General features: G+C 40.9%; 1 protein-coding gene and 1 long non-coding RNA gene across 2 annotated transcripts in view; one reads left to right on the forward strand and one right to left on the reverse strand.

The window, feature by feature from the left end:
* Nucleotides 1-3228: 3228 nt before the first annotated feature.
* On the reverse strand, nt 3229-7128 carry LOC144589649 (uncharacterized). The gene is made up of 3 exons (XR_013545897.1): nt 6931-7128; nt 6744-6825; nt 3229-3337 (listed from the first exon to the last, which is right to left on the reverse strand). It is a non-coding gene; the product is annotated as an uncharacterized LOC144589649 (long non-coding RNA).
* Nucleotides 7129-7638: 510 nt separating this feature from the next.
* GUCY1B1 (guanylate cyclase 1 soluble subunit beta 1) overlaps nt 7639-23948 on the forward strand; it is a 55775-nt gene continuing 39465 nt past the window's right edge. Inside the window, exons 1-2 of the mRNA XM_020781396.3 lie at nt 7639-7792; nt 8475-8548. Of these exons, the coding sequence (XP_020637055.3) occupies nt 7790-7792; nt 8475-8548 (77 nt within the window). The 5' untranslated portion in view covers nt 7639-7789. The remainder of the gene's footprint in view (nt 7793-8474; nt 8549-23948) is intronic.

Genomic DNA, 23948 nt, shown 5'->3' on the forward strand with positions numbered 1-23948 from the left:
CTAGAGAGGCAACTGAGACAAGGGATTGGAAGAGCTGCAGAGCCCGAGTGCTTGTGCTCATTTATGCAAGCCTTTCAAAGGGTGCAACCTATACCTAAGCTCACTCTTCCTTCCTGCCCTCCAGAACCTGGACTCTGGGGGAATTCCAGGAAATTTTCTACTTTGGTATTGTAGCTACCTAGAACTATCAGCACTGCTTGTTTTGGTCTGTGTTCCTGGATGCTTACATAAAAGCTTTATATTTCTTCAGCATCTGCATTTGTAGCCTAGACTTGAACGATGGTGAAACTCATAAGCTTTTCATGAACTCGGATCAGTATTATTTGATCAGATTTTACTTTACAAACTCTTAACTTCTTGTGCTAGATCTTGCCTCACTACGAGTATGACAGTGAAAATAATTTACAGCAGAAATGCAGGGCAGAGGGGAAAGGGTTAAAAACAACTCGGTGCCCCAGTTTCTTAATCCTGATCTGGAACACGGCTCCCACAGCTGGTGTTTTCCCCAAAGAAAGGAGCCAGCTGTAAGCACACTCTTAAAACAGTGTTCTTAACACCCAGTTTGACTATGAACTCTTGATATATGTAAGATGCAAGGAATGCAGATCGTCTCACACTGCAAGTTAAGGGACGCACATGCTAGCACAAGCCAAAGTACTTGTCATAGTATGGGGAAAAACTATGAATATGCATCTATATATGGTAATGCAATTTAGAATTCCAGATAAAAATTTTGATTCATAAGCTTTGCTGGATCTATCTAACAGCTACAGCTAATTTAAATTGAGGGAATCAGAGAAGATGGAACGGATGCTGATGCACTTTTCAAGTATGCATTTAAGTACCTAGATTGTAGCAATTAAAAAAACACTAACAGCACAATACTATGCACATTTACAAGAAATAAGATCCAATGTATTCTCAAAGACCTACAACCTAGTTAATGCGTTTAGAGCCACAGTCTGGAAGATACCAGGAACTAGATAATACCAACACTTATTTCCTGTGGCTTAAAGAGCTGGGGCACAGACTGAGAATGCTCTGCAACATCTTTGCATACAACATAAAGTTAATTCAGAATGCACAGTCTCATAATCCACCATTAGACTGAACAGGCCAATCTTACCTTGTTTTAGAAGCAAAACATGACTGTGAAGCTAAAATGACTACAATGTTGTTTGTCAACTGTTCGACTATAATGTGAATCTTTCATGGCAAAACAAGACCTGCTGGATAATACAATCATGCTAGAAAAGTAGTAGGACAAGTGGAAGACTGAATCATAGACTGACTCACTAAACAGAGCCATGGCTTTTAGTCTGCAAGACCTGAGCAGGCCTATTCGCAACATGACTTTCTGGAGGCTATAAATCCATGTTGTTGTTACATACCATGAAACTGCTTCCAACTAATGAAGACCTTAACAGGGTTTTTGAGGTATGTGAGATACTGAAGCAATGGTCATTGTTACTACTGGGATTCCATAGCTAAGTGAGGATCTGAACCCAGATCTCCCAGGTGCTGGCCGAACATTTTATCCACTACACTCTCTTTAATTCACAGGGATGCACTAAGTGGGGATCAACTTGACAGCACATGACAACAACAATCAGGGTACGCCTAGTTAATACTTGATTGGAAGGCCACCAAGAAAGAAACCCTGAAAAGCCATTGTAACCAGAGTTGACAATACTGAGTTATATGGGCTAGTGGTATAAGGCAGCTTCCTGTATTGCTTCAATACTAATAACAGCTTCAGTCTTAAAAGGCAGCCTACCTATGAGCAGAATATTCCATCAAAATCGATGCACAGATAGTGATGGACTTTTAAAGATTTCAGAGCACCGCTGAATTATTTGTTGTCCTTTGAATTCTGCTGGATTTGGCCGAAACCCTGTTGTATAATTTACACCTATGGAAGGGTAATGACATAATAGGTAGGGAAATAAAAAAACCTCTGTCTCATATAATCTCTTTCTACATGTGGAAGGCCCTAGTGCCCTGGGAGGGAAGTAGGAAGTCTTTAATGACCTCAGTCACTGCTATCCAAAGACATGAATGCCAGGGAGAGATTTTCCATAATTAAATACTTCCTCCTTCTGTCCTGTGGCTCCCATTTAACAAGAGATTACATCTTTCATGGATTTTTCATGCCAGCAGTTCAGAGATACCCATAACTATTCTGCTTCCTGTTGCTTAATTGGCTTTTGTGATAGGGAAAGTAAGGACAGAAAAAATTGTAGGACATGTGAAAGACAATGTGATCTGGACCCCATGTAAAATTTAATGAATGAAGCAGGGAAATTGTATGATCAAAGCTTCCTAGAAAGACAATGGACTGAATCCTATATGAGTCCTATAGAAAGAAGACCTAATGAAAAGTTGGGATTTGTTAGCCACAACTAAGGTCCCACTGTTTTCAGTGAGTCTGTGTAGGTAGGACTGAATATATTTGAGCCCAATGCCAGAATCCCGTTGGAAAAATTGTGCAATGAACAGTAGTTGTGTGAGCAGTTCCTTTCTTCGGAAGGCAAGCTGATCAGTCACAATGGTTGCAAAATTAGTCTTTGAAAGAAAAGCTTACCAAAGGAGAGAAATTACTTGTGCAATTCTCATTGCATATATGGTATTCCCCAAGCAAGATTCTGGCCCAAGAATTAGGAACAAAGCAATTAGAAAAGAATAAATTGCCAGCCAGGAGAAGTTATCAGTATAGGCCAACCTAAATGTGCTGATGATTGTAATGTGTCTGTTCTAGGGTTGTTGTTGTTTTCTTCCTTTAAGCAATAGTCAGTATAGGTGGCGGTGCATGTGTGGATGATCAAGATTGGAACCATAGTAGAGTGGAACAGAGCTTTAACTTCTTTGTTCCTGTGGCAGTCTGAGTTGGAACTAGAACTGTCATCTGCAATAGCTAGAAGGCTGGGCTTTTCTTTGGGATCTCTGTTCATTTGTTTCTGGCTTTCTGTTCCATTCTGACCTTTTTAATGTAGCCTGTCACACGCTGATACTTCCCAGCTTGCTCATTTTCACCCGTAGGCCTCTTTTACTTACAAACATCTGTGAAAACCTGAGTGTTGTCTGACGGCATGGCTTCTGAACATCTGCATGTTCTCTGGTTAGAGGTTCATTTGGAATGGATTAATCTCCCATCCGGTACAGATCACCAAGCTGTGTAAGAAGAATAATTGACTTGGCAACTGGGCTTTCTCATGCATTTCAGCAGTAACTATTTTGGCTTCTTTATTTAATACATTGGATATGCTGAAGGCAGTCTGTTAGAAGGTGTTAAGTGTTATTTGTGGCCTGCTGGAGTTCTCCTGAATTAAAGGTTGTCCTGAAAATACAAGTCAAATTTATATAGTCAGAAAAAACACCTACATACATTTGAACTGAGGGCTCCTTTCTATCAACAAACTCAACTTATACCTTCTATTATGAAAGGATTCTGCATGACACGAAAACCAATGAATGCAAATGTATATCTTATATTGCTATATTATTATATAATTATATTGTTGTGCTTGTTATATTAAGATTCTCCTAACTGATCTGAAATCAATGACAAATATAAACCATACCAGAATTTTCTATGAGTATATAGTTTTCTTTGCAAATAATACTGCTACAAAGTAATGTGATAATTATATTTAGGTGACAATGAGTTTAGCCTTACAAGCTTCTGCAAACCAGCCCACAGATTGGTCAGAGCAACAAAAACAAACAATACAAACATTTTTTTAAAAAAAAAATCCAGCAACCTCCCTCAAACAAACTCCTCAAGAGTCCAGCATTTCTACTCTGCTTTTTGTATCTGAGTGAGAAAAAGAAGCATCCTTTCTGGTGTGTTGAAAAACTCCAGATGAGAAAATCCCCCCATCTTGTCTAGAAATGACCCTGGTCTTTCCAGACCTTTTTAGAGAAGTCTTGGAAAACTACTTATGAGCCCCCCCCCCCAAACATGACTTCTCAGAATGCTTGGAAAGATCAGCCTTGATAAACCTCCCTTCTGCTGTTCACTATCCCCACATTTTGGTTCCAAGGATTCCCAAGATGCCTTGATCTCTTTCACTCCTGAAGTTTGAAATCCTGAACAGACTGAACTGTGGACTGAGAATGAAACTATTGATGCCAGTATTCCCAAAAATAGAATGTAAGGAGGGGAGGCCTTGGAGCATTCTGCATAGGTTCACCGGGGAAGTGGAAGTTTAAAGATCGACCCTCTGCCCTCTTCATTGCTCCTTGGTGTTGATTTCATTTCACTGCCTCAGTCCCAGTGCACAGTGCAAGTGGGAGCGGGAGGAGGAAGAAATTTTGCTAGGAAGACTGACACCAAGATGACTTAATTATATACAGCAGTGGCCCATAATCTTTCTGTGTGGGTGTCTCATCCTACAACCTCAGGATAAGGCTCGAAATACGAGCTGCTTAACATTTAAAAGTGAGCTGAACACTGAAGGGTTGTTTTGCTTGGCTCATACTTGGGGCAATACTTCATAAAGTTGCAAAATTAATTTCCAGTTCAAGCATTCAGCACAATTCCTAGCTAAATATGGTGTGATCTATTGGCGGGGGGGGGAGAGATAAAAGAAGGGGCAGCTCACAAGTTGAGTGGGAGGGTACCTCACCTGCAAATTTTGGGATGAGACACCCCCACCCAGAGGAGAGGCTGCCTATGGCTGAATGAATGGTTCTTGGGGAATCTGATAACCTGCAATTTTGCTATTGTCTATAGAAAGCCACTAACAAATATCCATGTTTCACAGTGCACAGCTACGCATTATTTACCCTTAATTTGCAATCCTATGCTTATGAAAACAGTGGCATTTACTTCTGAGTAAAGTTGGATAAGATTATGGCGCATAACTGTAATCCTGCAATCAATTCTTTCCATTTTAATCCCAGTAGTTCTATGGGTGACATTATGACAAATATTGCATTGACCACATAATTTAATAATTTCTAAATTTGCCTAATTCATCAAATGAACTGAATTATTATCTCTATTTTTTAAAAAAGCTATTATTTTAACTTAACAGCTAAAATTCTTTCACATTGTTCCTGTATGTATGTATGTATGTATGTATGTATGTATGTATGTATGTATGTATGTATGTATGTATGTATGTATGTATGTACAGTATGTAAAATATTATTATCCTGGCCTTCTTCTAAAAAAGGACCCAAGGTGGCTTGCATCATTAAAAATATAATATAAAAAGCTAAAAACAGTAAATCATTCACATATAAAGAAGAATTAATAATAATACTTTATTTAATATATTAGGTAAAAGCATCACTTAAAACAGATTTAAAAGCAACAAAATATAAACCATCTCATTTATTGCCCGCTAGACAATCAGTCACTAAGGAAAAGCCTACCTGAAGAGATAATAACAATGTCCATGTTACAATATGGATCAGTAAGAACACGGTTACAATAGTATAGCTCTATACGAGGATATAAATTCAGACTAAGAGAAATTTCGATGATTGAGATCATGAAGGTTAATACTGCTTCTCAACACAGTGCACTGTTAATTACTTTGACTGCATCTGATACTTCCCACTTCATTTTCTCTCTTTTATTTCAGCCTTCCCAATTCTGAATCGGTCACCAGTGTTAATTTAGTGCATCCTACATGCAACATCAATATTCAAGGCACAGAAACGTGCCTCTGAATTGATGTTACTGAGCCTGAACACTGATTTGTACTGGTTACTTTTATCTGTTAAATGCTAGTGTCAGAAGACACTAGCTGTTTGGATTATTTCCCAACTGGTATCTTTCTGCCAAGAGAATAGTTTATTTAACCTTCATTTCCTCATAAACATAAAACCTCCAGGAACTTTGTGGGCATGCATGGCAAGAAAACAGTAATCCGTTCCTTGCCTGGATGGTCTGATTTGGCTGAAGGAATATCCTGTTGTTCATTGTCTCAAAGCCACCACCCCCTTTTTTTGGTGGGGAGGGCAGCTTTTAAGAGGGAATTTAAGAAAACTCTCAGTTAAAAGAAACAAGTTTCCATATATTTTTGAAAGCTCTTTGAAAGAAAGCTCTTCAAACAGAAGAGTGGTCTTAACTGACCAGATAGGCGTGATATTAAATAAATAAATAAATAAATAAATAAATAAATAAATAAATAAATAAATAAATAAATAAATAAATAAATAAACAAATAAATAAATAAATAAATAAATAAATGTGGCATCTCTCTTCCCCCCCTTCCCTAACATGTATAGATAACATTTTAAAAACATTATAGTTAGTATCCTCATTTATAACAGTCGTTTTAGGATAGAAACCACATTCCCCCATTTCCTATGAAATTTATGCCATTCTCTGAATGATCAACTGCTCCACAGCAATCTTGTCACTGATTGAATATATTCAAATGATTCTTCTGACACAGCTTTGCTTCTGATTCTAGTTATCAGGGGATGGGATGAAAAAATAATAATAATAATATAGACTCCATATTTTTACAAGAGCAAAAAGCAGGAAAGCATTTTGGTGGAAAGGGAAACTCTTTATCTTGATCACATTCAGTTGTAATCAGGGACAGAAGGATATCCGAAAAGCAATCTCCAAGAATCTGTTGGAGATAATGAAGGAATATTCCCCCGGAGGAGTCAAAAGGAGTATAAGCAGCTGTGATCTTTGACAGAATCCAACCTTCATTTATTCAAGTGAAAGCGGATTAACAGGTTTATGAATACGGTGCCGGATGGGCATAAATTACCTTGGTGGCCTTGGGCTAGGCAGGCCATGATCATGTTCATTTCCCCATATCAAAAACTGGATTCGAGCCGACCAAAACATTCCTAGTGGAAGAAATGGCCAGAGGTACAGTAGTTAGTGGCAGTCTGCTCCAGCAAAAAACAATTCAGGTTCTCGTGGTCCCTACCTTTGAGCCTAGCCATTCTTACCTGGCACAAACTTTCCTGGGCTGCGGCCCGTGCACAGAACACAGTCTCAGGAGCGGGACATTTATACCCCGGCGGACGCGGGAAAGGAGTATGAAAGGTAGCGGAACAGAAAGGCAAAAATGTCCCGCCCCGATCTGACGGGTGGTCGTTACAGGGTCACCGTCGTTCATGGCGTCTCTGCGAGAGCTCAAGTAAAACAATAGGTTGAAGGAGACAGGCGTGATTGATGAGCCAGAATGGGGCCATTGTGGACAGCAATTGGGCTCGTTAAACATTTACCTTGCAGGGAGAAATGACTAGAAAGGGGAGCCTACGAATTAACGGAGGGAAAGCAAACAGGTCGCTGAACCGCCGCGGGGCGGGTAACGCACTGCATAGAGGGGAGCTAACCCTCAGTGCACACGTACGCCGCACACCCTGCGACTATTGGCAGCCCGGTTTTGTCGCTGCTGCTGCTGCTGTTGTTGTTGTTGTTGTGGGTCGGCGTGCGCTGCCTCTCGCCCTCCTGCCTCCCATTGTCAAGGCAGCCACGTCTTTGCAAGCGCTAAACGCGACGCATCTTCTGCCCTGCCTTTCCCAGGGACTTGACGTCCTCCCCGCCCGGCGCTCGAGCCCTCCGATTTCCCTCCTCGGCTTCCGATTGGAAGCCACCCTGTGGGCGGCGTTGGCCATTGGCTGCGGCCCGGTGACAATCAGAAGGTGCCGCGGGGGTGGCTGGTGCGAGGAGCAGCCGCCGCCGCTGCCTGGAGTCGCCTGTTCGCCTTCTCCTCCCGTCGGTCGCCCGCCCGCCCGCTGGCGAAGCTGCCGAGCCGGTGCCCCCCCAACGCAGTCGGGGAAAAGAGGGCGGGCTCCCGGCGCGATGGTGAGTGCAGGGCCTTTCTCCAGGGCAACGGGTGCGGGGGGGGGAAGAGCGGGGTCCGCTCCTTTTGCCCAGAAGGAGCCGCGCAAAGGCTGTGGCGCGGGGATGGATGGATGGATGGGAAGAGAGCGCAAGGGGACGAGAGGCGCGCGGATTCCGGGAGCGAGGACGGGCGGGATTGGGAACGACCGTCGCCCTGGAGGAAGGGAAAGAAAGGGCCGGAGAGGGGCCAGGAGGGGCTTCGAAGCCCGTCGGGCCTCAGGGGTCGGGGAGCAAATGATGGGGAAGGGTCGACGGTGGCATCCTTCCTCGTCTGCTCCCACCCGCCTCGGTACCCATCTGAGAGGCGGCCCCTCTCGAGGCGCAACACATCCCCCCCCCTCTGCAGATTTGATGGTTTCGCCTAGAGCGAGGCGCTCACGTTTCCTTTCCCGTCGGCACAAACTACCTAGAGCAGGTGAAGGGGGTGGTGGTGGAATGGACAGATGGCTATTATGTCCTCCGAACACAAGCCGGATTCGGGCTGGCGTTGCCACACCGGCAGGCGCGCGTCCATGCCCACGTCTCCTGCCCCCCACCCGCCCCCGATACGTCCCCAATCTCCCTGATAGCTTGCTCTTGGCGGTTCCTTTCAGGACCCAGCAATCAGTCTCTCTCTGTCTCTGTGTTTCTCTGTCTTTGGCAGTACGGCTTCGTCAACCACGCTTTGGAGCTGCTGGTGATCAGGAATTACGGCCCGGAGGTCTGGGAGGACATCAAGTGAGTAGGAGCCCCGCCGCCTCTCGGGCTTCACCTGCGGGCGCGCCGCTTCCCTTCTGCCCCCACCGGGCGTCGGGGCTGCTGCCCGCCTCGTTCCAGGGGAACCCGGAGGGGACTTTCCCGGCTGACGACGCCGGGTCCCGCCGGGCATCTCCTCCTCTTTCTCTTGCTCTGATCTTGGATCGAGGAGAGGAGCGCCTCTTTCGCCCCGCGGGACTCTTTCCCAGCCCAGCTCCGGCGCAGCCTTGGCCTGCTTCTCACGCTCTCCAGGGCGCAAGAGGGAGAGAAGCGCCGGCCCTCCCGGCGAGAGGCGGGGAGGGGACGACGCGACCCGGAGGGATCCGGTCTCCCGAGCACTTCCATCCTTTTGGGATCTTTCCCAGCCCTCACTTGCCTCCATTCCAGGCAACGGTTGTGCAGCTGGTGGGAAAAGCCTCTTGAGCCATGGTGGCTTCGGTGCCTGAGAAACCAGGCCCGGAGAGGAGGCTGTTGACCTCCCAGATGCTGAGCTTGGTGGAAAGGATGAGAAAGCCCCGGGACAGATAGTCAGGATCCCTAGGCTGCAATCCCTGTTCCCTTGCCTTGGGAGTGAGGCTCCTGGTGCTTGGTTGGATGTCAACATACCATGAATTTGCAAAATCCCCTGTAATCCCTTCTAACCCTTTGAAAAACAAAAATCAAAAAAGTGCAGTAAGATTGTACTTCTGTTAGAAGTAGCCAACAAAAATAGTTAAGGACCACATTTGTGAGGTTTCCCAAACTCTTATGCAGGTTAGATGTTTAAAAAAAAAAAGGTGGGGTAGGAGAGCAGACCTTGACTAAGCCCATCTCACTCCCTCAGTATCAGCCAGACATGAAGAAGAATTCTGAAGAGCTGCAAAGCTTCCTAATTAGAATGTGCATTAGTTAATCTTAATATAACTATTACCTGCCTCTGTGTTATGCAAAGAAATTTGCCATACATTATGCCTGAACTTTGACTGGGACTCACTTGCTTTTCTTGTGAATGCTGTTGCTATAAACCAGGGATTGAAGCCCTGGTATTGTACATACAGTCGAATATCCATTCCTGCTGAATAAGGTATACATTCCACTTGCTGCCATGAGAAATAAAATAAACTCTTAATGAGGGAAGAGGAACTCCTCTATGCTGTTTTATCATGTCATAGCCTTTTCGATAAAAAAAAAATCAGTAACATGAACTTGCTCTGTTCTGTATGATCTAACTTTCTGTTGTTCATGGAACACATGCCCACATTTTACTTTACCACTTTCTAAAGCTTTTCAGTTTCACTTTCCTTCATAAACCACATTTGTTCCTCCTTTGACATAACTGTGGGCTTATTGTTAATAAACAGAAATAGCACACTTCCTGTTTCTTATACCGTCTTTTAGATTGCTTTGGTAGTTAGAATGTCAGATTGGGATTTAGAAAGCCTGAATTTAGACACCACTCAACCATGAAGCTGAACAGGAGTCCTTAAGTCAGTCAAACTCTCTTAAACAGAGTGGTGTGGAGAAGTGGAGCCATCAACATTGTCACGAGCTCATTGGAGGAAAGGCGGGAGGTAAACATAAATGATAATCATAATATTCTTTCACATCATTTTTCATAAGCCTTTTGCGTATTTTCTCAGTTGAATATCCTGGCTTCCAAATGGCATCACTGTGTATCTTGTATACACATGCGTGCATCTTGTGTATGCATGCACAGGACTACATGTTATTCCATTCTTCAAAAAAAAACAAACACCCTCAAGTTTCTGAATATAGGATATTGTGCTTCTCTATCCACAATTCAAGATGTCAGGAAATAACCTTATATTGTTGCACAATATCATGCTTGTGTTGCCAGCAGGAAAAAGGATGCCAAGCTTTACATAACAAAGGGCAGCCTGAATGTTGACAACACCAATGGAAGCAGTCAAGATGGTCTACAGGACACCTTCTTGTGCTCACTACCATTCACAAAGTGACACATGTAAGGCAAAATCCCTGAAGCTGACTTTTTTTCATCAGTTGACTATTTCTCACCCAAACACAAAGCAATTGTCATGACTCCTTTTTGACAAGTGTGAATGGTAGTGAGCACAAGATGGTGTCCTGTAGACTAGTGGTTCTTAACCTGGGCAATTTTGTTTTTCAGGGGGGCAATGGAAAGAAAAGGGGCAATGCATGGGCAAAGGAACAGAAGGGGGCGATATGGGGGTGATGGAGTGAGAAATTTTGGGGACACTTTTGAGACATTTTTCATACAGTGAACTGCTGTATATCTGTCATACAGAAACATCAGATCACTCGCTATTAATGGATTGAACTGTGTTTTAAAATGTTCCTCAAAGGGGGGGGGATTCTTTCAAAAAGGTTAATAACCACTGCTGTAGACCATCATGCCTGCTGCCATTGGTGTTGACTACATGCAGGCTGCCTGTTGCTATGTAAAGCTTGACATCCTTTTTTGTTGCACACAATGCGGGCACAAAACTGCGGCAGTATTGGACTATTTCCTGGCATTTTGAATTGTCTATATAGAAGCACAATATTCCACATTCATAAATTGGAGGGTTTTGGAAGAATTGAATTTCCTGGCTTTTAAAAATAGAAGCTTAAGTATACATTCCTACACAAACTTGCTACACAAATTCCTACACAAACTTCCCTCATGTAGAAAATGAGCACATGATCTGTACTGTGGTTGCTGGGAAGGACAGAAGCTCGAATAGCTGAGATGTGGCTGTGGTCCTTCTGTGCCAAAATATGTTGGAGAGGTTGTTTGGGGTTTAATGAAATAGATGTGAGTAATTGCAACATGTACAATGGAGAAACATAGATACTGTTTAACCTCTCAGGTAAACTAATGTCGCTAAGCCTGCTCCTCAGAATGCAGACTAGAAAGCTATGTTCCAGTTTCCAAACCCTTTCCTTGGACAACATGAGGAAGAAAAGTTATATTGGACCAAAAGCACCATGAATGTGTTATGTGCATTTTTTTCCCCAAAACATTTTTAAAATAAAAAATTAGTTAATAAAATTTGTCACTGGAAACCAAGGTCAAAATCATTCATATTATGTTATGTCCTTACTGAAGAAAGAGCAGGACAAAAGTCATTTGAAATGTGTTGTTGGAGCTGAGCCTGACCAATACCACAGACAGCGGGAAAGGCAGAAAAGTGGGTGCTGAATTAAGTCAAGGTCAAATGTTCACTAGAGCAAACATGAGTCAACTGAGGCTATCTTACCGTGCATACAGTCAACCCTTGACTTACGAACGTCCCTACATAGGAACTTTTTGATCTACGAACAGCTCCGTTTGCAAAAATTGGCATCGATTTGCGAACAGAGCCTCAACCTACGAATGAGGTCGAGGCTCTGTTTGCAAGTCAATGCCATTATTTGCAAACGGAGCCATTCGTCGCCATCGGAGGTCTCAAAGGGCTTTCCCCCCAACATCGGAGGAAGCCCTTTGAGACCTCTGAAGAAAAAAGGGCAGGGAGAAAGGGTGGGAAATTTGAATATCCAGCCCTTTCTCCCTGCCTTTTTGCCTTTGGAGGTCTCAAAAGGCTTCCTCCAATGTCAGGGGGAAAACCCTTTGAGACCTATGAAGGTAATTTTTTGAAATGTTGGAACGGATTAATTCCATTCCCATGCATTTCAATGGAAAATGGTGCTTCAACTTACGAACTTTTTGAAGTATGAATGCTGTTCCAAAACGGATTAAGTTCATAAGTCGAGGTACCACTATAATGAGAATACACAACTAATCAGAAAAGACAGTATAGCTGGGGAAAAGGGTGGTAATAAGAAGACAGGAAGACAACATGAGACAGATTTTCTCAATAAAAGAAGTCGCCGCTATTAGTTTGCAAGACCTGAGGAGAGGTTACTGGAAAATACAATATTGCTAGGAACGGGAGTAGTAGGAAGAGAGATGGTGTTTGTTTGTAAAATGTGAGCAGAGCTGTTAATGATGGGACATTTTGGAGGTTGATTATTTTTTAATGTTTTGTAAAATATTTTTATAGCCAGACATAAAATCCTTTTGTAAGTTCAAATCCTGTTTGGCCAGGAAGGAGTTCCCTCTGAAAACATGTTAAGAGCCTGGTCTCAGAAATCCTGAGATAATGCTAACAGAAAAAACTCAGGACTGGGACAAACACTACTGATTTGTGCTTTTGTAATGTAGAAATACTTTGCATATGCCTTACAAAAATGTATGCTGATTTCCTGGAGATATTTGGCAAAATGTCTCCCTTTCTGGAAGGTTGTGACTCAATTACTTTTGTTAAACAAAGCCTGGCAATTTTTGTTTTGTTTTGTTGCGTTTTCAAAGAAAACCTGTCCTTTGACTCTGTTTCCGTGACCTTTCATCCCCCTAAGCCCATTAAGCTACAACAATGTATTGACTTTGCAACACTCCTGCTGATAAGCCTGTTCCACCCATGCTCAGCTTGTAACAAAGTCACTGTTTTTTCTTTTGAAATGACTTTTTCAGAAACAATATTTCAGCCCCTGCATCCTGGATTCTTTCTGAATTAAAAAAAAAAGTGGGTGGGTGGCCTTTTCAGTTTATTTGAAATGGGTGTTTAGGGTCACATATTTCTAAATGGAAGAACAGTTAACAGCTTTACTTTTTTTAAAAAAATCACAACTCGAAAGTCCTTTGCCCAAACATCCCTAAACATGGCACACAACTAGAGCAGACTGTCTGCTACACCTGTGCTAAATTTACTGTTGATCCCATTTCAAAGTTATTCTTTAAGTGTTTGGGCTGCCTCCATTTTTAGAATTAGCTGGTGGAGATTTGCTCTGGTGCACAATAACATATCGTGCAGCTGTAATACACTATTGTGGAGCTGTAATTTAGCCTCTCAGTATTCCAGTTTCTTGGGGCTTAATTGGCACATTGCCTCTTGTGGAGAACACATGTCTCATGCCAGTGAGTAATTGAGAGACCAGGCCAAGCCAGGTGGGATAATCAATAATAATAATGATGGTGGTGATGATGATGTGCTGTCAGGTGAAGTCAGAGTTATGGCCACCCTTTCCAGTGTTTTCAAGGTATAAAGTACTCAGAAATGATTCACCATTCCTTTTTCTCGATGTGCCCTGGAAATCTTCAGCTTGCCCAAGGCTATAGAGGCTGGTTTTCCTCCTGGGAGGCACAGTGGGGAATTGAACTCTCAATCTGGCTCTGCAGTCAGATCCTGAATCACTGAGATAATCAGCAAGCAGGGCTTGCTTGAAGTATGCAGCAGATGTCAGTGAAGGTGAAGACCAAATATTTTCCCCAAATCTTAATTTCCTTTTCATTTGAAGGGATAGGAAAGGAAGAAAGAATGATGGCTCTTACTTGTTGCTTCCTGGAATCTCAGCACACACACATATCCAGTTGATATTGTCCAGGGTCCTTCAAGCAAGCAATGGGAGAATCTGGGGAGAAGAGTGGAGTAAAAGGATGCATGCTTTCATGTGCAGTCTTGATTTGACTTTTTACCTATAAATGATAACCAACTCAGAAACTATATTGCAGGATAATTATAGCAAAGCCACAATAACTGTCATGGCTGTGCATTCCTCCATCCTGGGCCTTGCAGTGTGCTGACGTACTTAGAATTCTGTCTTAGAGCAGACTAAATGCAACCCTATGAACTACTGAAGAGAATTCTAAGAACCTTGCCACATTGCCGATCCCAGGGTTCACTAGGGTAGATGCATAGCATTTAATATAGCATCAAATTCTGTGTTGTGTAGATACACTCAGGTGTTTGACAGTGTCCCAACTTTCACTTTTGTCCTATCAGACTTCTCCATAGCAGAGCTGAAGCATGTGTGTATTTTGGCGAGATAGTGTGCTGAGGTTAAGGAAAGAAGGATGTCACCAATATACAGCAGTCTAAACGCACCACATTCTTCTCTCCTTCGTGTCTGTTTGATACATGCATGTTGTTATTTTCAGTACTGTATCTGATATATTGCAGACAAAAAGGATGTACAGTGGTGCCCCGTATAGCGAGGTTAATCCGTTCCGGATTAACCCTCGCTATACGGAATCATCGCTAAACGGGTAGGGGAAAGGTATTGGAACGCATTAAACTTCGTTTAATGCGTTCCAATACCTTCGTTACTTACCCGTTCAGCGAGGATTCCAGGTGCCGGCAGCCATTTTCGCGCCTTCGCTAAGCGAGGGCAGGGCGCGAAAACGGCTGCCGGCAGCCATTTCCGGGCTTCCGGCGGCCATTTTGGAACCGCCGATCAGCTGTTCGGCGGCTCCAAAATGGCCGCCGCAATACCCGATCTTCGCAATGCGGGTTTTCCCCATTGCGAAGATCGGGTATGTTTCCGTATAGCGATCCCGAAAAAGGGATCGCTATACGGAAACATTGCTATACGGTGCACTCGTTAAGCGAGGCACCACTGTATATATGTCAGTATGATTTTTATTCTTTTTTTTTTCTAATTTCAAGTTTATCTTTTCTATTCTTGCTTTCCTAATGAGAATGGTAACAGTGTTGCAGTGGTGTGCCCAGTTTGACAGAGGCAGATATGTATTTGATCTATATCTGACTATAAGCCATGCTGGGCATAAAATTAAACTTGAATTATTATAGTTTTAACTTTCAGATGCACAAGGAGGCATTTGGGCTCGAGACAGAAGATTCACCTTTATTGTCCTATCAATGGATATGTGGCCCATTGAACTCAGATGCTGTGCATCAACATTAGAATGATACTTTTAAAAAACAATTAGTTCAAAGCAATTATATCATCCTGAATAATGAAAGGTCAGGGCATAGCTTTTAAAAGGGAATTAAGTAACTCTACCAGTATTACCCTTTCTACTTTAATGGGTTTCTAGTCCTCATTCATTAATGGTTAGCTTAATTCATTACCTGTCTAAATATTGAGAGGTGAGGTCAAAGAAATAAGCACTGAAATTAATTTGCCCTAAAATGATGTATGGGTCAATTGACCAATGTTTCTATTTATTTATTTATTTATTTATTTTATTAATTAAAATATTCAATTAAAATCTTTATATTCTGACATATATCAAAAGTTCTCAAGAGTATTGCAGATAATGAAACAATATGAAGTGATAAACAATATAAAATAATTTTAAATTACTGTAAGCATTTGAAAACTATATTCTGTACATTGCCAAGAAAATAGCCCAGAAAGATGAAGAGGTACATTTTAACTTGTCACTGAAGTGAAACACTGGTAGGGAAGAGCTTTTCATCGGGATGCCACATCACAGAAACTCCACATAATCTATTGCTCTCTCAAATAAGAGATGAGACAAGAGGCTCCCTGGCAGATGTAACTTGGCAGAATCATCCCAATATGTGTAGTTTGATTTTGTTTCATTTTAAACAAGAACTGTGGGAGAACCATTCTATGGCACTCTCATTCTGAGGGTGAATGTATTCATAATGGATCTAGTTTTATTCTTTGCCTGTTGCAACAAAATCCCAAAAGAATAATTGATAGTAGCAAGATGACTGTGGCCAGTTGCCACTGAGAAAGATAGCATCAGTAGACAATGATCAATGTTGCTAACAAATCACGCAGAATTATTACTAGCTGTCTGAAACCTATCCCTTTTGATTGCATTGTTTCACTGGCATTGCCTCTCCAGAAGTATGTTGTGAGGTTCTAGAGCAGACCTGGGGAAAGTGCGGTCTGCAGGCCACATATGGCACGAAAGCCACTCCTGTTTGGCCTGCCGGTCGTCGCTCCAGTCCGGCCAGCCCATCACCGCTCCTGTCCAGCCCGCCCGTCACCACTGAGTGAGCTGAAGCTCCGGCTCCGGTCACCCAGCAGGCAGTAAGCAAAACTTGCGAGATCCGATGCTGGGATCTCGCAAATTTTGACTGTTACTCTTGAGCCACAGGCTGCGGAGCCTGTGGCTCAAGAGGTCAGAAGCGATCCTTGCGTAGATGACGTGATGACGCATCATATCGCCTGCGCAGGATAGAAGACAGTCAGAGAGGAAGGCCGCAGGGGGACAGAGGACAGGTGAGTTAGCTCAGTGTCCGTTTTTTTGCCCTCCCCCCCCCTGCAGTGAACGAATTACAACGCTCACATAGTTAACTCCCTAAACAGTTTAGGGAGTTAACAATGTCAGCCTTGTAGTTCATTCACCACAGGGCCTCACCCAATGGGGGTCTATTACTACCCACAAATTGGGGGGCTATTACTACCCACCCCCGAACACAGTTCAGATTTTTCATGTGGCCCCCTATAGAAATTAATTGCCCACCTCTATTCTAGAGGATAAATGAACAAAATAAAGTAATATAGTACCATACCCATCCACTACATGGACACAAGCTCCCAAGATGATGCCTAAAATCCAGGAAAACTTTTCAGCACACATCTCAAGATCTAAATATTAAACCTATGGGAAACAAAAACAAGACACCTTCCTGACTGGATGAATGCTGAACCGTGTCTCCCATTAGGACAAGACTCTAGCTGGACCATCTCAAAGTCACTTAATAGGCTTGAAAGCAAAGTAGGAAGATCAAAGAGCAAACAAGTACAATGGAGCTACTTGGATGCAGGTCACGTTTTCTGTGACTTTAGAGAAATTCAGTCAACAATTATTTGCATGGCTAATACTTGAAGTAAACCGCTTTTGGTCAAAGCTAGTCTAATTATCTTAATATTTTAATTTTTTTTAAAATTTTACCTATATTTCATAAATGTCCATAATTTTGAATCGTGTGACACTCTGATATGAATAACAAAAGAAAGATCAAGTGACAAATAGAATTGCAACTTTCCTTATCTCCCTGTGCAGAGTTCCGTGATGCCAAAAACCTGCTTTGGAGAGTTTCCTACACTTCTGTACTGGGTTTAGGGTGTGAGAGAGGTGAGGACTGCCAATTCTAGCAGAAGTAGCAGAATCCAGCATAATTACACCGTTGGATCTTGGCCACATGCCACCAACTGATTGCTTGCCTAATTATGAATCAGTCTTGGAAGCCGTTGTTTAGCAATTTCATAAAGAGCTGGCTTGGTTTTCTAGAATGATGAAAGCTCAAAACAAACAATAGGATCTCTGTGAAAAAAAAAGTAATAGTCCGAGTTGAAACCAGATGTAGAAACGTAATTTTAAAAATGTGATTCTAAAGCATTAAGTTACTGCTTTTAGTCCCCGTTCTCAAGTTTTGCTTACCTCTTCAAATTCATAATTTATGTTTTCTCAAGATTCTCCTATTTTTAAAAATAGGAATATGTCAGTCTGCCCTTTTTGGAAGCTTTAAATAACATGACACTTCTGCAGTTTGTCTGTGTCATGCCTGTAGAGCAGTCATTTCCATACATGGTGAAATCTAAAAATGATTGACAGTAAGCTAGGCTGTTTTCCCCTAAATATATTGAAGAAAACATCCGTGTGATATTTTGCTTACCAGCAACTCATTAGCTCAGTGCCACGGTTGCCATTCAAATAATTAATTTATTCTGGAAAAGTTGGCTATGTATGGGATAAGAGATTCAAATCTGATGTTGGCTTTTCATTCTACAAAACTAGTTTTGCCTTGAGCAGATAAAATTCCTTTGTTAAGAAGGAAAAAGTTTATATTTGCATTTGCTTATATACGGAAACTCATTACAATTGCAAAATGCAGTAACTGATGTATTTTTTACCGTCTAACTGATTTCACTGCATAAAGAGGCGTGGATCTTGAGAGTTAAATTTCCCCCTATGGATTTATAGCTGGAGATTACGTATCTTGGTTAAGAAGTCTTGTACAAGAATAGAAATAAAACAAGCTGATGAGAGGAGAGGTTCAGAAGACAGCATCCAGATGTGTGAAACCCTAGAACAACCACATTGTTAATAAATGTTCTCAAAAGGAAAAGTTGAAATGGTGCATTATCTGACTATGGAGATAAATGAAAGATCATGGGAACATGACCACACATCATAGGATGATGTGATACAATGCGTACTAAGAAAACAATAGGTATAATTGTTTTGCATGTTTTCCTTTAAAGAAAGTTGTAGTCAATAAGTTTTTTTTTTCAAAGTACACATGTCAAGAGATTAAGCATTACCAATATAATGGTAATAAAAATATTTTAAGATTTCTGTTCAGCTTTTCTACAATAGCTAACAGAGATATGGGTAGTATAAAATAATTTCTCATGACTTAGTAGAGGTAGGAAGAAAACTTTATGCATATTTTGTAACACTCTGTAGGATTAGGCTACTATATATAGAAAGCTGTTTTTGCTGGAAGCTGAAAATAGCTGTGAATCTAGCTTTTCTGAGATTTGCTGTCACAACAAATGCTGTTTTTCTAAGAATCTCAGCAGTGTGCATTTGACAAGGTGATGCTCTGAATTGGCTTCAGAGACATGGGGGTGGGAGGGGAGACATAAGAAAGATTGTATTTGCTTTATTGCCTAACCATGTCTTAGGCTTTTCAGAAACATTTGTCAATTATTTGTTTCAGAGGCAAGGCAGGACTGGAAAAGTCACACGCTTGCCATGAAATACCCAGTATGGTGTAGTGGATAGAGTGACAGACTAGGATTTAAGAGTCCTGGATTCAAATTACCACTCAGTCATGGAAGCCTGAGGATATTGGGGTGTAACTGGTAAAGCAATTTCTTAAATATTTTATTTACCTTGAAAGCCCCGTTAGGGACACTATAAGATGATTAAACCTTGACAGCACGTAACAGCATGCACCATGGACGTTTCATGTATCAGAAGATTGTATTTATTTATTTATTTAATTTAATTTATACCCCGCCTATCTGGTCAATTTGACCACTCTGTAAATATCGTTTACAAAGAAGATTTTAACAACGAAGATTTTGGGATTCTGCAAATTAGAATCTAAGGAAACAGCCTTATCTTGAGACAAACCATTGTTGTATTTAGCCATTGTGGGCCACATTGGCTCAATGTGACTCTCAAGGAAGGTGTGTATTCCAGAATTTGGAAAAGTTAGTTTTTGGAATGGAAGCCCCACAGTTCTCTTACCAGCTTGGTCATGTTGGCTGCAGAATCCAGAGTCATAGTCTGAAAAGTAACTTCAGCAAGTCCTGGTCTTACCCCAGCTCCTAGTGATGGCATAGATTTCTGGATTGGTCTGAGCCTTCTAGTTACAAATATGTCTAATACTGCAGTTCTCGTCTAGGGAAATCTGTGTGTGATAGAGAGCTCAGAGTATTTGTCTGTTGTAGTTGTCTGTATGTAATTCTTCATACTACACTGCAATTAAATCCTAAAGAAATAACTGTTCCAATTTGCCACTCCCAAGCATTATTTATTTGTGTGCAGTGGGACAAGAAGTAGGATATTTGTGTATAGAATTGTTTTTTGTTTTGTTTTGTGCTAAAACATCACTTTCATTCAGTTTTAATGGTAGAGAATAATCTTCAATAGTAAAAAAAAAAAAAACAGAACATCAACAGAACAATCCATTCAATATATTTGGCAAGCAAAAGGTCACCGTAAATTATGTTTCATTATAGGAATTAACTTAAAAAACTAAATTTATATTTAGACATAATAAAATGAGTGTCTTTGCTTCTTGGAAAATTGAATCTTTGTTGACTTCTTTCATTTCTGATGATTTTTCCTGAGAAAGATGTATCAATTACATTCTTATGACCCTTGAAAAACCTGTGAGAGTGTAATGTATGGAAATGCATGCAGAATTATTTATAAAGGGAGAGTTTGTGCAGTCCTAGTTTTAACAAGTATAAACTGCAGAGGGAGTGTTACATATCTTCTTGTTTGACTGCATAGGCTTCTATTTAGCATCTGGACACAATTTAGGATACTGGTGTTGATTTTTAAATCACTCTTAATAATCTGGGCCTATTATATCATATGACAGAAGGCATCCATTACATTCCCCTCTTTGTTGCCTCCAGCTCCCTCATTTTAGGAAGATGATAAATCTTTTTTTAATCGTGAACGGTGCTTGAGCGTTACACCTTAATAGTTTAACTGATTATAACACGTCTTGTATTCTGCTTAGCAGACAAGCAGACAAGCAAAAAATTAGAAGAGGTATCTCACAATTTAAACTTAATTTGAATTTTATATATTAGTTTACTATTCAATGGAATGGCTCATTGTATTGATTAACACCCAGTTGACACAACAAGTAAAGGTCAATTCTTTATTCAGATCTGACAGTTTGCTGTGAGTGCAGAAGCACTTAATTGATTCATGGAGCTGAGTCTGCTACCAGACTGGAATGTAAAGGACTCATCCACACTGAGCATTTCTTCAGCTTTCCTTGCACCCATTTGGCAGTACGCTGTCCCCAGTGTCTGCATGAAACAAGGCTGAAACTGATGTGAACACTATCAAAACAAACAACCTTATTTTCTGGGGTCTTGTAAACCACCTGCTGGTAGTGTACTTTTTTTTTGTTCTGCTTTGCTTCAGTTTGCACTGGCGGATGACCTGTTTGTGTGAACTCTAGTACCATGTTGATCTGTGTGATTTGTCAATGTATGATGTTTCCATTTGGATTTGTTGCCATGGATCTCTATTTCAGGACCATTGCCACCTGCTTATTTTCTATCCAGCAATTCTTTCCCCATTTCCCTTTTCCACTTTCCTTCTTACAATTCTCTTAAATTTCTCCACATTAATTTAGAACCAATCAGGGACAATTTAAGACATGAGTGACTGGATGTATTGGCTTGCTCCAGTACATCCAGCCACGATTTCTCTTACACAGTGCCTATGAACAGTACCATTTATATTCTACTGTTTCTGGGATTTTTTTTTTGACATATCTCTTTAAAAAACAACACTACCCTGATATTTTGTATTTAGGCATCAGTCACTCTTCATACAGAAGTTTAAAAATTATTGTAATTATTAGGGGGCATCGCTGGATTTTTAAACAGCTGGGTAACAGCTTTGGCACTCTGTTCAAGTGAATGAGACCTTCTCTCCAATAATTTCTTGTGCTTATTACAATAGCCATCATCCTTTCAAGTCAGTCATATGCCTTTTCATGGTATAGGCCAGTCTACCTTGAATGAACTGTCTTAATGGTATTAGTAGCTTTCCCCAGAAGGGAATCATTTGCAAAGTCCCCCTGGCATCGGTTCTGAAGGCCATGCAATGGGTTCTGTTGAATTTGGGAGTAAACTTCTTTACTATGGTCTAGCAGACTTAACTGCCCTCTTTAGCACAATAAACCAATGTTGTTTTTAAAAAAGATTTGTAGTGTCTCAGGTATGGCAAATGATAGCAAAATAGCACATTTTACTCTGTTCAGCATTTCACCTTTCCCCATTAAAGAGAAGTCATGTTTCTCTAAGCATTGTACCCCAATATAAACATATTGCTGTACAGACATAGCTTTGCATCATTGGGTAATTCTTTTTGATCATTATGAAGTAAAGTAAATGTTACATAGGGGATGTCAGGTTTTACTTCTAACATTAAAATCATGCCTGCTTCATACTGTCAACTTTATATAAGGACAGTGTGGTTTGGGAACCTTTTCAGGTTTCAGTCTAATTCTCAATTCCTGTGGATGTGTAAAGACACGCAAACTGGAGTAAAGTGAACCATATACTACAAGAGATATTAGAAACTTCAATACAAATGATACCAGAACTATTCCTATTAAGTATCTTGCCAGATATACTAGACTCTGAAAAATCATATACTGTATAACTATTCATATTATAACAGCAGCAAGAATAGTTTTTGCGAAACACAGGAAGAAATCTAGAATACCGCAGATAGATGACGTAATAGGTAAAATACTTGAAACCACAGAAATGGACATACTGTCAGATTGGCTGGATGCAAAAAAGAAAAAAGCCCACTGGAAAATTTGGTTGCAATTATATACATGGTTACAAGATAGATAGAATAGCAGACTGATACAGTTATCTGTATGGCCGCACAAGAGATACTGTAGTATAAATGATGGATAAATACTATCAGTTACATAATTAATAATTAGAATTACAAAATAACTGTCTGAATTTGATTTTCCCTCTCACTCACTCTCTATATTTCTTTATGATATATAGAACTATTTCTATAAGAGAATGTATAGAATTACTATGAAAAATATTGATTTTAATGTGTCTGTTCAAATCCACCCCCTCCAAGCCCTTACCCCAGCTGCCCCTTACCCTACCATACCTTTATAAGGAGAAAAATAAAAAAAAATATGGAAAAAATTACAATTCTCAATTCCTGAATTTTTTGACACCAAATTACATATAATGGACCATATTTGTAAATGGAAGGGGGACTCATGCAGCTTGCAGGCTGTGTAGAGCCCCCTTGGCCGCAATAAAGTCTCCTCATGCAATCCTGGTATCCCTCCACCCAAGTATTTTTGTCTTAAAAAGTTTCATAATCTCCTCTTGGAGCTCCCCACACCCTCATTAAAAAAACTTTTGGCCATTTTTGTAAGAATTTTTTTTGAGGGAATGTTCTGAGAGTGCTTGCAGCTTTCCAAGCTTGAGGCATGAGCATGAGTGTCTGAAGATAGTGACTGCCCGCCCCCATTATAGGAAACAATACAAAACAAATAGAGATGCCTTTTTTCTATTTAGCATTTTGAAAAATTAATCTGCCTTGGAAAGGAAACAAATATGTGCTTGGAATATCAACGTATCTCCATATCTAAACATCTGATTTTATTTCCAGAAGGTTGTATGATTTTGAAAGGCTGCATTAAGCGGAATGATCCACAGTCCAGAAAACTGGCAAAAATAGCCATGCATTTTGAGTCCTATAAATAGAGTGGTCTGCTTTATGTAGAATGCCGGTTCCTTGAATGGATCGTAGAATTTTGTTATTCATGATAATTCTTCCCCCTGAGTATTTACAATATTAGATGAACCCTTAGGAATGAGACAACTAGCATATGAATACTCATCTCCGTTATGTTTTTTGATTATGTAATAGGTGATAAAGAAACTGGAGAGGTGGAAGGACAATGGGGTTCTCACAGCAGAGTGAGTCCTGGCAGAGTCAAAGAAGTCAAAAGCTCCTTTGTTGCACAGTGTGCATTATTCATGCAACACAACAAGCCAAGGAGCCTTGAGAACCCTGTCTTGTTGTGTCTGAGCAACATGCATGTGACTCAGTTGCTCCTAGATGGAATCTGTGGTTTGCTTAATTTCATTTGGATGAGCTCAGCTAACCTTCTCTAATTTGCATCTCTCCCAGTAAACCAGAGGAAGAATCCAGGAGTTCTTCCTACTTTTTTTTGGCTAGCTTGTTGGGAGGGAAACAGATCAGAGGAAATGAACCATATACATTTGCTGTAGATGGTAAGCAAACCATGGAGTGAGTGACAGAATAGCATGCAACACAAAATGCTAGTAAACAAGTCAGAGCTTCTTGTGAAGACGAGGAGAAAATTTATTTGCA

This window comes from Pogona vitticeps, chromosome 5, assembly GCF_051106095.1.
Source record: "Pogona vitticeps strain Pit_001003342236 chromosome 5, PviZW2.1, whole genome shotgun sequence".
In the NCBI taxonomy this organism is placed as follows: domain Eukaryota; kingdom Metazoa; phylum Chordata; class Lepidosauria; order Squamata; family Agamidae; genus Pogona; species Pogona vitticeps.